At 43.3% G+C, this 17,607-nt stretch overlaps 1 protein-coding gene across 1 annotated transcript; it reads right to left on the bottom strand.

The window, feature by feature from the left end:
• Nucleotides 1-12,909: 12,909 nt before the first annotated feature.
• On the bottom strand, nucleotides 12,910-15,835 carry LOC142217587 (apoptosis-associated speck-like protein containing a CARD). The gene is made up of 3 exons (XM_075285887.1): nucleotides 15,338-15,835; nucleotides 14,763-14,834; nucleotides 12,910-13,283 (listed from the first exon to the last, which is right to left on the bottom strand). The coding sequence occupies exons 1-3, from the start codon at nucleotides 15,612-15,614 to the stop codon at nucleotides 13,021-13,023; spliced, it is 612 nt and encodes a 203-aa protein (XP_075141988.1). The 5' UTR covers nucleotides 15,615-15,835; the 3' UTR covers nucleotides 12,910-13,020.
• Nucleotides 15,836-17,607: the final 1,772 nt, after the last annotated feature.

The following is a 17,607-nucleotide window of genomic DNA, read 5'->3' as shown; positions in this document are numbered from 1 at the left end:
GCTAAACTTGCCGCAGTGCACTGCACATTTTGTCCCTCTTTCTGTTGTTGGGAGGTATGCTAGTAGTACACGGGGAAAAAATGCAGTTTGGATCTGGATTTTCATGTGCTATTTTGATTTTACAGGTGAAAAACGTTGAATAGAAGTGTTTTAGGCGAGGTTCACATTTGCATTAGAGAAAAGTCTGTCGCGGCTTTACAGTCTATGGGTTCCTCGGGGTCCGTGGGTAACCGCTTTATTAGGCTATAGGCTATCTGTCTTTCAGGTCCCCATGAGGAGCTGAATTATAGTGTGAACTTAAGGCCTTGTTCACATGGGGCACGGGACCGCGTATTTTGGTCTTGATTCTGATGCGGGAAGCCGCGTCAGAATAGGACCAAAATGCGACTGTCGCGGTTTCCGACAGTCGCGGCTTTCCGCTCCGGAGTAGGCCCAAATGAATAAGCCTAGTCCGGAGGGTGCTGCCGTGAAGCCGCCTGAAGAAAGCGCAGCTCGCTTCTTTTTTCTGTGATCCGGAACATACCGCTCATGGAAAAAAGGAAGCTAGCGGTCTCCATAGACCTCTATTGTGAGGGGGTGGATTCGGGATCAGAATCCGCCCCCTCTTGCTTCGTGTGAACAAGCCCTGTAAAATTACTTGTAAAATTAAGGGAGTTATCCAGGACTTAGGCCCGGTTCACATCTGCCTTTGGTATTCCATTTGGGGCGTCTGCTGGGGATACCCCAAACAGAATACCGAACGCATTAAGAAGCGGTTACTAGAGAAACTACACGGACCCCATAGACTATAATGGGGTTCATGTGTTTTCTGAGCATTGTCCGCGCGAATTATGTGGAGAGAAAACTGCTTTTATTCCATTCAGGGGGTCCTCAAGCAGAGTCCTGAACGGAATACTGAACATAGATGTGAGCCAGGCCTTAGCAAACTTACATACTGATGGCCTGTCCAATTCTCTTTCTGGCCCCGCAAATGTCCCCCTCCATCTGCCCCAAATTTAAATCTAAATTCAGGACGGTTGGGAGTTACGGTTTAATGTGCCCCCACAGTATTATGTTGCTCTTCTGGTGGCCCCACAGTATTATGTCGCTCTTCTGGTGGCCCCACAGTATTATGTCGCTCTTCTGGTGCCCCCACAGTATTATGTTGCTCTTCTGGTGGCCCCACAGTATTATGTCGCTCTTCTGGTGGCCCCACAGTATTATGTCGCTCTTCTGGTGGCCCCACAGTATTATGTCGCTCTTCTGGTGGCCCCACAGTATTATGTCGCTCTTCTGGTGGCCCCACAGTATTGAACAATCATACTAAAAACGAATACCTCTCCCAGATCCCCCTGTGTTCGCTCCTGTCTCTGCTCCTGGAGACTTCAGTGACATCACTACAAGACTCCTGGAGCAGAGAAGGGCCAAATGGTGAAGCAGAGTGGACTCTTCCTTCCAGGAGCCGAGGATATGTCACCACATAACTGGACGGATTTACTGTTCACGAGTTTGTAGAAGTTTAGTGACATCTGGGTTTATACACTGTAACAAACCCTCACTGCTTATGATATAACCAATAAAGTTGCTGTCTCTCCTAGAAAACCCATTTTCATACTGCCCCAGGGAATTCTGAGGTAATAGAGGGGGGTCCTCCAGCCAGGACCCCCAACTATTACCCAGAATGGAAAAAGGCTAAAAGCAGAACCTCTTGTTCTAGAAGACCCAACAGGTCCATGGAGAACCCAGTGATGTTAGTGAGAAGTGTGTTATACTTTATTACCTCTAGAGGCGCTGTAGGGAAAGTGAACGCATGCAGTCAAGCCCGAACACAGGTTACAGGAAGGGATGGTAAAGAGCTGACAACCTCTTTAGGGCTCTGTTCACACCACCTATAGACCTCTATAGGTAAAATGACTTAAGTGAGATTGGAAACCTCTGAAGATCCCGAGTGCTGGGGAAAGGACATCGAGGCCTGAACAGCATTTACTGCAAGGACATCCAATGAGAATAAAGACAAGGACAAAGATGTAAGAGATAAAGGGGAAATGTTTTATTTATAAATGGGGGCGGGGTTATATTATATTATTATATTACTATTATACATACTATGTCTATATGTATGTGTTATAATACTAATCGTATTTATAGATGGGGCGGGGTCATATTATATTACTATATTCCTATTATATTACGTCTATATCTATGTGTATAATACTAATCTTATTTATAGATGGGGGCGGGGTGATATTATATTACTATATTCCTATTATATATAATATGGCTATGTGTATAATACTAATCTTATTTATAGATGGGGCGGGGTTTCATTTTATTACTATATTAATGTTATATGTCACTACTGTACGTATACCTGTATGTGTATATTGATATACTTAGTTAGAATTATATTTTAGATTTTTTGTTTTTGTTTTATATTGTACTATTTATTACTATGCATTAAATCAATATATTATGCTATTTTTTTTTAACTTACTGAGCCACTATATATAGCTATGTGTGTGTGTTTTCTTTCTAACATATTCTATTTAAATTTTTTGTCTCCCTCAACCTATAATCTTAAAAAGCTTTTTTTTTTTTATCTACGTCTACTAACCTAGTATATATGTGTGAGATCTATAAATTACAGTATATTTAATTTAAAAAAAAATTCAATTTTTTTTTCTTTTGTACTATAATATTAAAACTAAATACTATCCTATTTTTCTATACTAAGCTAGTTTATATATGAATATATATATATATATATATATATATTATATATGTGTGTGTATGTGTGAGCTATAACCTACCGTATATTTTTTTTTTCTATTTTATACTATAATATTAAAACTACATATTATCCTATTTTTCTATACTAAGCTAGCGTGTATATATATATATATATATATATATATATATATATATATATATATATATATATGTGTGTGTGTGCGTGTTTATATGTGAGCTATAACCTATATCTTATTTTTTTTAGTTTTTTTTTAAAGTTTTTTCTTATACATTTATCTAATCTTTATATTTTTGTAACTACATTTTTTTCCTATTAATTCCTATTTTTAGCTTACTATTACTACTTACTTATCTAATCCTATTTAAGGCCGTGTTTTGATCCTAAGGAAGGCGAAAACCCTGTGAGAAATGGGCCAATTGTCCTCAGCATAGGGGAAAATTCCTTCCTGACCCCAAATCTGGCAATCGGAATAAATCCCAGGATCAATGGCCGCTATCTCTATGTGTCTACGTGTGCTGCCTATAACTATCATGTAGTGTGTGTGCTGCCTATACCTATCATGTAGTGTATGTGATGTGTGTTGTGCGTTATACTTACCAGGCCTGTGCTGAGCCGAGCACAGGCCGCTCCCGATGGACGCAGAAGATCTTCACGCTGGTCTGGCAAGTGTGGCATGACGATGGAGACAGTTGGTGTTTCAAGGCAGCCGTGGTCGTACAGGGCAGCAGAGACATGGAGGAGTCGTCAAGTTCTGGGCTGTGGGCGCCGCTACATCCTGCAAGGCATCCCAGCTTGGTGACGTATAGTTATGATGGTCCGCTGGGTGAAGGGCGCTCCTATCCTCCGGCCACTGCAGATGTTCCTTCTCCAGAACTGGCTGAAATGGTGTAAATGGTGGCCGCGCTCTCCTCTGCTCCAGTTCCTCCCAGCCGATGGTAGAAAAGAATGGATGCTGTCTGATGTTCCCGCACACACCCAGGCGCTCCTTAGGATTCTTGCGTAGCAGATTTTTGACAAGATGTTTCATGTCTGCATCAACCTCAGCTGGAAATTTGGGCTTTTTGGTGAGCTTGGCTTTAAAAGCTTTCTGCTGGATGGGACCCTCGTAAAACGGGAGGCGTCCTGTTGCCATCTTGGACATCACAATTCCCAAGCTCCACCAGTCCACTGCTACGTCATATCCTGTCTTGAAATGCACCTCTGGGGCCATGTAGTGGAAGGTGCCCGTCACGCCACAGATTTTGGTGGAGGCGGTGATTCCATCTAGGGCCAGCCCCAGGTCGATGATATGGGTGTGGCCTTCTGCATCCAACATGATGTTCTCTGGCTTGATATCACTGTAATGAAATAAGAGAAGAAAATGAAGATCTGCCCAGTGACAATGGAAACAGGGGATGGGTGCATAAAATCCAGAATGTAAAGGAGAGATATAGAAGGAAGAAAGTTCTTACCGATGGACGATGCCGTGTCCATGGAGGAACTGTAGACCACAAACAATCTCTGCCGTGTAGAATCTCGTGGGAAGAACAAAGAGAAATCTCAGCGTTATTAAATCCCTGACTACAACCTTCGACCTCAGATTTTATCTTCTCCTCCCCCCAGGTTATTATATCTGGTATTTACCCCTTTTTCTTACCTTACGTTGCCGATGTTCAGGCAGCCGCACATCTTGATTAAATCTGCCAGGTTGCCACCAGACAGATACTCGGTGATGAAGTATGCCCGCTGCTCAGAGTGGTGTGCGGCATAAAGGTGGCAAATGAAGGGGCATTCTCTGGCAGCGGCGAGTATCTGCTGTTCTCTCAGGATGGTGTCCATATTGTCCTCTCTTTTGTTGATGGTCTTGATGGCCATGAAGATCTGTCGGCCAGGGACTGATGCCAGGAAAACCTGAAGGAGAGAAATAGAAAATGATTATTACATCTGTCTCTGTGCAAATAAAATACTGCAAGATATGGATTACATGATCAGAATAGAGCCTTATTCACATTGGGTCAATGTATGTATTGTGTAGCATAGACCAGGACATGGAAGTAAACAGTCCGCCCCCCACAGCTCTGATCCTGAGATCCTCCATGAGTCAGAGTACCCCTTTATATTAAAGCTAAACATAACTATGGTGATACTCAGAACAGATGAGATATGGGGCACAAAGCAGTGGTCATGGGGGCAGGAAAGTCTCTGGGCGTCCTAACAGTCACCCCATCGACCTAGACTACAATTAATATCTACCCAGTCTGCAATGTTGACAAAAGAAATAAAATGGGGATCAAAATGAATAAGAAGTGATAAAACTTACTTTGCCAAAGTTGCCCCTACCCAACATCTTGTGAAGGATGAAGCGGCTGATGGTAAAGCCGGGGTAGGGGCCTGATGTTGCAGCGTCTTGGCTCCTGCCAGGGGTCGGCTCTTCGTCCTCCGATCTTTTATTCTGGGATCTTCTCTTCTTGTTCTTCTCCTGTAGTCCATCGTCACTTTCCTCTTCTCTCTTCTTCTCCTCTCCGTCGCTCTCCTCTTCCCTCTTTCTCTTCTCTTCTCTCTTCTTCTCCTCCCCGTCCTCTCCTCTTCCAGTGGACGCCATACTGGTCATCTCACTCAATCCAATAGTATCCAAAAGGAAAACTAAAATCTGTAGAAATCCGTAGAATCGCTTCTTCTCTCTGCCGTCGACAGTTAAGAACTGAATGTCAGTTGGCCATGCGCAGGTGACGTGATGTCATGGCCGTGAGACCCTCAGGTAGCTCCTGCCTGGCAGTGCTCCAGTGCCCTGCACTGACATATACACTGTGAGAGACAGTCCAGTGTCCTGAGGATTGGGAGAGACCTTCATGGCGACTTCTAGTGCTGCATTATTGGTAAATGGGGAAGAAGTGACCTCTGTAAGAGGGCCGGCCGTGCCCATAGTCCATTATTATATAAAGTGTTACTACTAATATGTATGGAAAGAATATATGTGTAATACATGTTCCTGGGGGTCTATAAAAAACAATCATTTGAAAGTGCTCTACCAATGGTTATGGGGCACTCTACTCTTCTTTATGGGGACACTCTAATTTTCTTTATGGGGGCACTCTAATCTTCTTTATAGGACACTAATATTCTTTAGGGGCACTCTAATCTATATGGGAGCACTCTAATCTTCTTTAGGGGTACTCTAATCTTTAGGGGGCACTCTGGCACTAAGGGTACATAAATAATCATGTGAAAATTCTGCCTCCTCTTACAATGAGCTTTACTCTAGATGTAGTGTATCTGGGATAGAGAGGGGTTAATCATTTCATTGTAATAGCGCCCCTGGTGGTTGCACCTACAGACCTGGGTTCTATGCATTGTATACAGACCATTGATGGTATATAAATGTGTAGGGTTCCTCCCCCTATAGGTATAATGCTCTCCTATATCTGCAGTGTATCCTGACCGATGCTTTTCATTCTGCCCCATGTCAGTTTACGCTGCAGGCTTCACTGCGGAATTCACAGATTTCTTTCGGATTTCTATGATGAATAATTTGCTGTCGCCGTCATGTGTGGATTTGTCCTTAAAGGGGTATCTGTTCGGCAACCATCGGAACTACAGCTGCTGTGGAACTACAACTTCCAGCTTGCTCAATTTACTTCTATGGATAGCTCCATGAAAAGCAGAGCAAGCAGCCATGATGAAACTTGTAGTTCCACAACAACTGGAGCAACAAAGGAGGCTCGCTGTCCTGACCGCTGGAGGTCCCAGCAGTCGGCCCTGCGGCAGTCTATGGGTAGGCTTACATCCACCGCAGAAAATGCCTAAAACTGACAGAGAGAAAAGTTCTACACGTATTGACACGGTGGAAACCCAGCAGACCCCATTGTAGGTTATGTAATCTTTGGGTACATAGAACTTATAGTTTTGTTTTTATTTTTGGGAGAGGACTGTGTGAACAGAGCGCTATGAGGACTTGTATTTTGAGAGATGTTTATTAGTACCAATTTGGGGGATTTGGTCACTTTTTGATCACTTTTATGTTCCATTTTTTGTAGATTTGAGATGATTTTCGGCATTGTGTATTTTATTTCTCGGACATTCACTTACATGATAGAGAACACAACTTCTAGTATTTTTAATATCATTAATATCAGACAGGAGAAATAGATTTCTTACCAGGAGACTTGTACATACGATTAGATCATGACAAGACTTCTGTATTTCAGTATATTGTGCGTTAACCTATTAATCGCTGCCTCTGTCTGGGCCCAATAGGGATCTGTACATGGAAGCCTGAAAGCCATTGTTAGGCCTCAAGTTGCCACTGTAGCCCCTCTGCAGGGATTTGAGAGAAAGACAAACTTTTCTTTAACTTCTTAAATGCCGTGGTCAGTATTGATTGCGGCATCTAAGGTGTTAATCTGCCTGGATCTGAGTTCTCTTATTAGAGGTGGCTGCTAGTTATACAGTACAGGCTTTGCTCCTGAACCCCCACCATCACAGTGCTGTACTTTTATGGTGCTAAAGGGGTTTTCCACGGTTAAGTTCAGGCTGTGAATGTCCCACTTGGGTACCGGTGAATCCCCCAGTGGGCCCCATGCCTTTTGGGATCACTACCGGACCCCCACTAAGCAGTGGAGATCCGGTAACAGTCCCTATTAACTTATCTATCCCCTGCTCCTGCCCACGGCAGTGTCCCTCTTCAGCCTCCATGGGGCTTCTATGATCCACCCATTATATCACTGTGGACGTCATGTGCAGCCCACAGGGCCAATATTGATAAGTATATGGTTCATGGATCCAGTGCACCACAGCGTATATGGTTTGTGGGAGCCCGGGTACAGATGCAACCCCATAGGCCTGTGCAAGTAATGCTAACATGGCACGGTATGTGTTGTCCCACTGGCCCCCAACGTCTACAATAAAGAGGAAGGCCAAGGTGTTGTGAGTCCTTTCTCTGCGGATGGAACTTCAGGTGCCCTGTCATGAACTATTATAGTGGGAGCAACCAGAGCTGGACCTCTCTCTTTTGAGGGCCTGGTAGCAACCACCAAGGAAGAATAAAGGGAGTGACCAATATAATGCATTGTATGGGCCCCAGATTAAAGATTTTGTGGTCCCTGTATATTTTGCACTGATGTCTTGTGGGATTTTCTTACTGAATGCCATAGAAATAATAGATGTAGACAGTCGCAGCACAGGACTATTCTCCAAAACAACCTTGATACGGTAATTACATGTTTACAGCGTGTCACTGCTGCCGGAGCTGCTATATATACATGACTATTCCATCATCTGAAGCAGGCGGCAGATCTGAGTATGGGGAGGATGATGGGAGTGCAGACAGAACTCGGGTATATAAAGGAGTATACTGGTAAGAAAAAATAATCACTTATGCCATGGATAGGTGGTTATGGATAGTATGGTAGGGGGTCCGACCCCAACAAATTACTACAAACCAAGAAGTCTTAATAATTGTTTTTGTCCAAAACACCCCATTATTCCCTGATAACCTGTACAGACATCATTACCACTATCCCTATGTCTGTAGAGCCTCCACAGATTGTCACTCAGCTTTTCCATGCTACTGAATGGCTAGCTATACCCTCATATGGGATCCAGTGTGGCCATAAAAACCCATAAATACCAGTGAATAAGAGTTGAGCTGCAGTACCTGCTCTGGCCACTACATAGAGAACAGCGCTGTTTGCTTCCTGCTCCATTTTCTGTGTTTCAGCTGCTGAGAACAGATGATAGGTGGGGGGTCGTTTGTCAGAGGCCATGCCATACACAATGTGTAGATAGGTAAACATAATTTCTTTTGTCACCTAAGTCTGGACAAGCCCTTTAAGTAAGATGAGCGTTCTTTCCTGGAAGGTATATGACCATACATGATGGTGCTATTGTGTGGGGCAGCCCAGCAGGACATATGTGGGTGCCATGATCTGCTTGGCTAGTGGGTGGGCTACCTCATATCACTGAATCTATTTGGCTTATGCAGTTGTCTTCCCTATTTCTTCTATACAGCTAGATCCATTGTCACCCAAGTGGAGGATCATACTTTGGAAGTCAAGAGAATTTTTTATAGGAGGGGAGTGCAGGTGTCGCAGACCTTTCAAGATGCAAGCGCTGGACCTGGTAAGAAAACACATACGACGTTACAAATATTGGCTTCCTACAAAACTTCCTAAAATCTTGAGATTCTATCTATAGGATATCCCTAATACCGACCAAGAGGTTCTGCAGCATTAGAGAACGCAGACAAAGTTTCACTCAGGAAAAGGAGTTCGCCTGTTTCTTCTGCCTGTGGGCAAGCTCACCAGTCTTCTTAATCCCTGCCCTGTCAGAGATTACACTTAATGTGTGTGCCTTGTCATATTATAGGGGAATCCTCTGGGGTCCGTGGGCCTTAACCGAAATCTATGCCAACTCATTGCCAACATGGATTTCGGCATAATCTACACTAAGAAACTGATGTAAAAAGAATGTTGAAATGGACAAAATAAAATTTGTCATTTCTATTGTGTATGAGAGCACATAATGGATTGAAAAGCTGCAAACCTGTATATCCCTATAAGAGAAAGGGACAGGGAGCGTCTAAGGCTCCGTTCTCACAGAGTAACGCGCCGCTCATTTAGACACATATATACGTTTTAGAGCGCGGCGCTTCAAAACAGATCCCATTGATTTCAATGGGTGCCGGCATACGCGCGCTACACATTGAAATCAATGGGATCTGTTTTGAAGCGCCGCGCTGACACGTGTGTACATGTCTAAATGAGCGGTGCATTACTCCGTGAGAACGGAGCCTTAGGCTGGATATTCCTAAAGGAGATCACACTCCTACACTAACATCATGGAGGATAAATTGGCATTATAATGTGTGCAGGGAACTAAGGGGACTATTATACTGTATGGGGGAATTTATTATACTGTGTGAAGGAAACTAAGGGGATCATTATATTGTGTGTGAAGTATAAGGGGGCATTATACTGTGTGTGTGTGGGGGTATAACAGGGCATCATACTGCCTGACAGTAACTATGGGACTATTATACTGTGTGTGAAGTATAAGGGGGCATTATTCTGTGTGAAAGGAACTAAGGGGGCCATTATGCTGTGAGGTATCAGGGGGGATCATACTGTTTGAGGTGATCTAAAGGGGTATTATAATGTCTGGAGGGAACCAGGGATGCATTGTACTGTGTGGGAGTTATAAGGGGGCATTATACTATGAGTATAAAGGAGACATACTGCATAGAGGGAACTGAGGGAGTGTTATACTGAGTGTTTCATATTAATGGGAGATTATACTGTGTGATAGGTATAAGGGGGTCCATTGTACTGTGTGGACGTTATACTGTGTGAGGGACATACAAGGGGCAGTATGCTATATATGAAGGCATGAGAGGGTATTATAGTGTGATGTAATGGGGCACAGCTTATAAACGGGTTTGGCCTTTATCTAGGAGTTGTTGTTGAAAAATTTTGCAGAAAGCATGCCAATGTTAATTTACTCCATACAATCATTTTTCTAAGCGTGCCAAGTATGCCCACCTGCATACCTCCCAACCATACCGAATTCTGCGGGACATTCACAAATTCGGTGTCCTGTCCCGCGGTCCCAGTCGGTCTGGAGGACGCCGTAGAGTTGAACACATAAGCGAGTAAAGCAGGAGCTGTGACAGCTCAGCTCCTGCCTTACTGCTGCGCTCCGGCTATTGCATGTGTAGGCACAACGTTACATTGCGCCTACAACTATGTGAGTAACCACGGAGAGAGTGGCGGGGGAGCGTTGGAAGGTGAATATCAGTGTTATTTTGTGTTAAACATTGAGGGGAACATAATGAAGGGGGCCCAAGAAACTGTGAGCAGATGAAGGGGGGAGAACGGCGGGGGAAGAACGGCATGAAACTGGGGGCAGAGATGGGGGGGATATTAAACTGTGGGCAGAGATGGGGGGACATGAATCTGGGGGCAGAGATGGGGGGACATGAAACTGGGGACAGAGATGGGGGGACATGAAACTGTGGGCAGATGGAGGGGGACATGAAACTGGGGGCAGCGATGGTTGGACATGAAACTGGGGACAGAGATGGTTGGACATGAAACTGGGGACAGAGATGGGGGAACATAAAACTGGGGGAGAGATCGAGGGGGATATATAATTTACGGTGACTGTAGGAGGATATACTGTGTGGAAGCACATGAAAAATAAACGAGACTGGGCAGAGTCAACATGAAAGTGGGCGGAGCTAAATTTGCCACAGCGCGCTGCCCGCGCCACACATTTTGTCCCTCTTTCTTCTCTTCATAAGTTGGGAGGTATGCTGACATCTCCGTTGTGCTTTTGATGGTTCTTAATCATTCAAGATGGAAGAAATGGTTTTCCATATGACAGATACAAATGGAAGACTTTCCCCTGTCATAATGGACTAAAGTGTTAGTGCCACGGGCAAATCGCGGCATTTACGTCCCGTGGGGCCCCAGCCTAATAGTTTTTTTTACATTCTACTATTGGAAAGTAATGGAGCCTTCACACGGAGTTTACGCTCCGCTCATTCTGACACGTAAAACACGTGTCAGATTAGCGCTTCAAAACAGATCCCATTGATTTGAATGGGTGCCAGCTTACACGCGTATCACATTGAAAGCAAATAGGTAAAAAAGCCTCCCATGGAGTTCAATGGGTAGCGTGTGTAAGCCGGCACCCATTGAAATCAATGGGATCTGTTTTGAAGTGCTCATCTGACACGTATTTTAGGTTTTAGAGGAGAAAAATAGGGAAAAAAAAATTTCAGGCAAAAAATGGTAAAATATTTAATATATGGGAGTTGTAGTTTTGGAACAGCTGCAAGGCCACATTGACAGGTGACCCTGCAGCTGTACGGGGATGTATAGGGCGTTTTTTTTGTGGGGCCAGGTGTACTTTTTAGATATACCATTTTGGGAAATGTTTATTGCTTAGATCACCTATTATTTAATTCAGAGGCAAAACAGAGAGAAAAACCCGGCAGTTTAGCACTTTTGATTTTGACGTTCACTGTACATAAAAATATTAGTAGACCGGGCATTTTCAGACACAGGGATACCTAATGTGTATGTTTCACAGTAATGTTATACTTTTATATGTATTCTAGGGAAAGGAGGTGAACTTTTATTTATTTTATTTTTTATTATATTTTTTTTAAGTGTTTTTTTTTTTTTTTACTATTTTATTATCCCCCGCCTAGGGGGCTTGAACCTGCAATCATTTGATTGCAAGTCCCATAGACGGCAATACAAGTGTATTGCCGTCTATGGGAGATTCTATACATTACTATCGCGGAGGGTCATAGACCAGCCGCGATAGTAATATATATCTATGACAAGCCTCGGAGCCTTCATTAGGCTCCCGGCTGTCATCGGAACAGGTCGGCTCCTGCGGCCTCGCCGTGCAGGAGCCGGCCTGCATCACTAAAGGTATGGGGCCGGTGGGGACCGGCCCCGGGGCTAACTGATTGCCGGGACCTGTGGAGGAGGAGTGGATTTGCAGCATGGCCGCGCTTCCACCGCTGGTTTTCTTCAGCGGCAGTAGCGCGGCAATCTGCAGGCCCCGGCAGCTAAGACAGTACCCGGCATCTGCTGTAATAGACCGGCAGATGCCGGGGAGTGTCTTAGCTGCCGGGGCCTGCAGTATTGTCACGCTCCTGACGCTGAAGAAAACCAGCGGTGGCAGTAGCGCAGCAATCTGCAGGCCCCGGCAGCTAAGACACTCCCCGGCATCCGCCGGTCTATTACAGCAGATGCCGGGGACTGTCTTAGCTGCCGGGGCCTGCAGATTGCCGCGCTACTGCCGCTGAAGAAAACCAGCGGTGGCAGTAGCGCGGCCATCCCACATTCAGACTATAAGACGCACCCTCATTTTCCTCCGAAATTTTGGGGGAAAAAAGTGCGTCTTATAGTCCGAAAAATACGGTACTTTTTGTAAGAATTTTTTTTTTTTTTAAAACCTATAATTTTATTTTTTTATTTTTTTTTTTGGTCTGTGGAACGTGAGGGCTTACTTTTTGCAGGAAGACCTTCTGTTTATATTGATGCCATTTTGGGGACCATCCTATTTTTTTTAACAGACAAAATAAAGCAATTTTTTTGTACACAGAAATTGAGACAAATTCATAAATAAATGCTTTGCAGGTTTTTTTTTTTTTATTTCAGGTTTTCACATTTATTGTAGAAAAATACAGTCATGGTGAGGAGACATTTTATGACACATCCCAACTCACAGCTTCCAATACAACACACTGATCCCAGGAGCTAACTCTTTAATCCCCCCGCGGTTTCCATTAGGCTTTAGTTCCCTTCCAGATCCCTGATAAGCGGCATGTTATGTTTTCTCAGAGATTCCAGGAGTCGATCCTTGTCTTCATTTCCCCAGGATTGAATGAAACTATAGAGCTCTCGCATCTGCATAGTAGACAGACTCTTGCTGCGGATGATCCCATATGCTTCAGCTGTTAGCAATTTGTCCTGAAGGAGATCATCCAGGATCGGATCCACCAGAACCACCCGGGTGATCAGTGCAGTCCGATGTCTGTCCACAAAATGCAGAACATCTGCAATAAAAACAAAAAACCTCTCATGTTATTTGTTTTCTATTAACCCTTTCCCACTGTAGCCATTTTTCACTTTCATTTTTTCCATTCACAGAGCTGTACGAGGGCTTATTTTTTTGTAGGATGGATTGTACTTCATAGTGGTATCATTTAGTATTCTTTACAATGTATTTTTTTTTTTAGACCCCCCCCCTTCCCCGAGGATCTGATCAGTGTTATAATATACTGCTATAATATACTGCAATAATAAAAGGACTCTGGTTATGGCATTACCGCCAGGTGATCTGAATGAGGCTGCCAAATATTTTTAGACACTTTACATAAGTGTTTCTAAGGGAGCCTTCACACGGAGTAACGCTCCACGCATTTTGTCCAAAATTACACGTGTAAAAATACACGTGTAAAATGTAGTAAGCCATTGATGAGTTCAATGGCTTTTTTTTTTTTTAACCTATAATGCGCGTATCACATTGAAAGCAATAGGTAAAAAAAGAATCCCATTCATTTCTTTGGGGAGCGCACGTATGCCAGCTCCCATAGAAAGCAATGGGATCTGTTTTAACGCCGCTGATTCGGAACGAGTTACTGAGTGTGAATGCACCCTTACACGTGTATTTTTACATGTGTAATTTCGGACAAAATGCGCGGAGCGTTACTCCATGTGAAGGCTCCCTAAGGCTAAGGCCCCACGAGACGTGCCGCAGATAAAAGGGAAAGACAGCGCCGGCAACAGAAAGTTTGCAGAGTTTTCCTCTGTGGGCTTTCTGTTACAATGATACCTATGGGGAAACCACTGAAGTTTCCGTAGGTATAATTGAAATGCAGCGATTTCCAAAACCGCGGTGCGTCTGCACCATGTTTTTTTTCTGCAAAGTGGGCATGTGACTCACTAGAATCCCATCCGCTTTGCCCTGACTGTAAAACACCGCAATTGTTCCCGCAGTGAGCAAATCGCGGCTTTTACATTCCATGGGGCCCCAACCTTAGGTGTTGCCCCACACTGCCAAAACTGCAGCATTTTACAGTATCTGCAAAGTGGATGGGATTCTGGCTAATCCACAGAGCAAAATATCTGCCATGGAAATGCTGCAATTTCAAAAATCTTTGTGTTTTTGTAAATTGCAGCCTTTCAATTATCCCTATAGAAACTCTTTTTCCATATAAGTATAATATAGTAGTATACTGTAGTATAGTGTAGAAAATACGCAAAACTGTGAGAAAAAAATGCTGAAAAAAAAAAGTTTTTCAGCTATGGCTGGCTATGTGGGGCCTTAAAGGCCCCGTTCACACGGAGTTAACACGCGTGCATTCTGACATGTATACACGTGTCAGAGTGTGAGCGGTCAAAACAGATCCCATTCATTTCAATGTGTCGGCTTACAGGCGCTACAAATTGAAATCAATTGGAGGCTTTTTTCCCTATTGTATATACTAGGACAATCGGCACAACTCATGAGGAGCCTCCAGTGTATTGCTCACCTCTAGATGGTTCTCGTTGATTTGTCCCATTGCCATTGCCATTGCTCGGCTCCCTGGATGGACAGCTATTCACTGAAAAATACAAAGACCAAGATCAGTCCAAGCCTGGTGACTACACTGTACTATGGAAGAAGATAATATAGCTGGATCTGTGCTTAATGATGTTACATAGGACTGCAGGTGACATCTACTACATTATCTGTACTCAGAGAGTTATCACTGTGTTATCTGTGGTGTTACATAGGACTGCAGGTGACATCTACTACATTATCTGTACTCAGAGAGTTATCACTGTGTTATCTGTGGTGTTACATAGGACTGCAGGTGACATCTACTACATTATCTGTACTCAGAGAGTTATCACTGTGTTATCTGTGGTGTTACATAGGACTGCAGGTGACATCTACTACATTATCTGTGCTTTTTAAAGTTCTACTTCACAAGTTCAGTTCTGCTACGTCTGCACAGACAACATACTGCTCTGCAGGGAATCCCTGTTCTATTATTTCTGCACTTCCTGGTATAGTAAGATCACTACAGCTGGACATATTCTTGCAGGATTTTCTGGTTCTTACCTGCCGTTAGGTCATTCCTGAGCTTCTCGGCCTCCTGTCTCTCATCTATGGCTTCTAAAACATTCAGGGTCACTTCAATCCCATAGGAGTCCTTGTAGTATCTTCTGATCAGATCCACCACATCTTCAGTGTCTGCCTCCTCCAGTTTACTTTTGGGGATCTTGCTGAATCCTTTCTTTATTTCCACGTCATTTAACTTGTTCTTGAACCTCTTAAATGATTTTCTTTCCAAGTTCTCCAAACCTTGGACCAGGACATCTCGCACCGTCTTCTCCATCTCCTCCTAAGCAGCGACTCGGTCTTGTCCCTTGGTGGCAAAGGCTTGTTGAAAATAGAACAGAAACTGAAAGAAAAGGATTTACTTTGCACAATTTCCTGTTCTTTCGCTCTTCTTGTTTTAACCAGTAGTTTCACATTTTGCCTCCTGGAGAAGTCGGATTCTTTGGACACTACTTTAACGACAGAAAGGAGGAGCTGTAGGGGTTAATATATAGAAAGTTAGCCTGAACCTGCAGTACATTGTAATGTACACAGAAGCTTTGCTACCTCCCGGCCTCAGTTCCTGGAAATTGTTAAAGTTTCAGCCAGAAATGTTTATCTCATGCAATAAACTCACGTAACTCTGCACTGCCGGAGAGATAATGGCGGCCGGGTGGAGATCACTTTTTCTACACATATGATTTTATTTTTTTATAAACCGCCAATGACAGATTGGCGAAGATTTAATGGTTATTTCCATCAGTACATTACAGGTAGAAGAAGGGACGGGCATGTTGGATTTTAATATGTTTAATCTCTTGTTCTCAAGGCAGGTTATCCACCACCAGAGGAGTCTGACAGCAGTATATTCCTGTCTCCCTGTTGGGCTCTATTCGTGTCTGTCATGAAACAAATCCAGTTGTGTCTGTTCTTCTGCTTCTCTGACAGACCAGGACACAGGTATGAACCTAGCATCAGTCACGAAGTATGCAGAATAAAAGGGAATAAGCTAAAGAAAGCAGGCCCTTGGATTGGAGAAGGGCCCGGCTGTGGAGACCCATGGGAAATTCGGACAGTTTACAATCTCTGCTGCATCTCCAGGTATTTGACCGCACCGTCTTGTCCATCTCTTGTCACCAAGGCTGGCTAAATTATAACAAGTGAACATTGATTGAGTTTTGGCATATGCCATAACCCTCTAGGCGATGATATGTCCAGCAAGTGATGCAGAATGTCCAGAGATACCAAACATGAAGATGAAATCAGAATAATTTCAGCAGATATGTATATTGGCATGGTTCTTATAGTTATCAGCCCTGGTACTTTGGTTTACACTACAGGAATATGGTCAAGGAACACAGACGCTTCTCCAGACCCATCGTTATAAAACATGAATTATGACTTTTGTGGCTCTGAAGTTACTTTTTTCTTGTTCCTTATAGAAATTTCTCCCGATTTGTTCTTCAGACAGGCTTAGCCATCCCATAGCCTTGATATCTGGCCTGTTTTGGCTTCCTTCAGCAGCCTCTGTCTGCTCGTGTCTCCACTTCTCTCTCACTTGCCCCCTCTTCCCCTCCATAGACTTCTATTGGCACATGTCATTTAATACTTCTGTAAGCTGACAGTGTGTCTTTAGAGTCCAAGACTGATTCAGCAGTGATTTCAGAGTGAATATCAGTTTATTAGATAAGGAAAAGAGTCTGATTACTGGAGCAAGATGCTTCCTCTGATAGGATAGATCACCCAAAGGGTCTTATGTTTCCTTATACTGTTGATTTATGTAAAAACAGTGACCATGTAGACTATGGATTCTTTATAGTATACAAGGACCAAACGTCTTAACGTTTTAAGCTTTAGTACAATAGATACAAGTAAAAAAAAAAAAAAGTACAAAAAAAACTCCAAGAATTTTATTAATTTTTTAATACCTTTGCCAAAAATGGAAAAAAAAAACTATATAAATTTGCTATCAACATAATTGTACTGACCCACTGAGCAAAGTTAACATTATTTTTAATGCATAGTGAACATCATAAAAGTAAAACCTGTAAGAAATTGCCCCCCCCCCCCCCCCAATTTCACCCTATTACCATTGTCTTCCCAATACAGAATATTAAATGGTGCCATTATGTAATACAGTTTGTCCCGCAAAAAGAAGCCCCATGAAAGAAAATATATTTTTTAAAAAGAAGATGGCTTTTGGTGGAGAGGAATAACAAAAATACCAAACTGGAAAATCACCAGGTCCTCAAGGGGTTAAGTTTTGCCATTATTTTACTATAAAAAAAATT

The sequence above is a fragment of the Leptodactylus fuscus genome, chromosome 8 (assembly GCF_031893055.1).
Source record: "Leptodactylus fuscus isolate aLepFus1 chromosome 8, aLepFus1.hap2, whole genome shotgun sequence".
Lineage (NCBI taxonomy): Eukaryota > Metazoa > Chordata > Amphibia > Anura > Leptodactylidae > Leptodactylus > Leptodactylus fuscus.
Note: the sequence above shows the minus strand (reverse complement) of the source record. Positions and strands in the feature narration are given on the sequence as shown.

What these genes read in the sequence shown, in the direction of transcription:
- LOC142217587 (XM_075285887.1), bottom strand. Translation starts at nt 15,614, where the DNA reads ATGGAGAAGACGGTGCGAGATGTCCTGGTCCAAGGTTTGGAGAACTTG. An exon ending in CAGGAATGACCTAACGGCAG is followed by an intron (nt 14,835 to 15,337) that starts GTAAGAACCAGA and finishes TGTATTTTTCAG; the next exon opens with TGAATAGCTGTCCATCCAGG. An exon ending in TCAACGAGAACCATCTAGAG is followed by an intron (nt 13,284 to 14,762) that starts GTGAGCAATACA and finishes TTTTTATTGCAG; the next exon opens with ATGTTCTGCATTTTGTGGAC.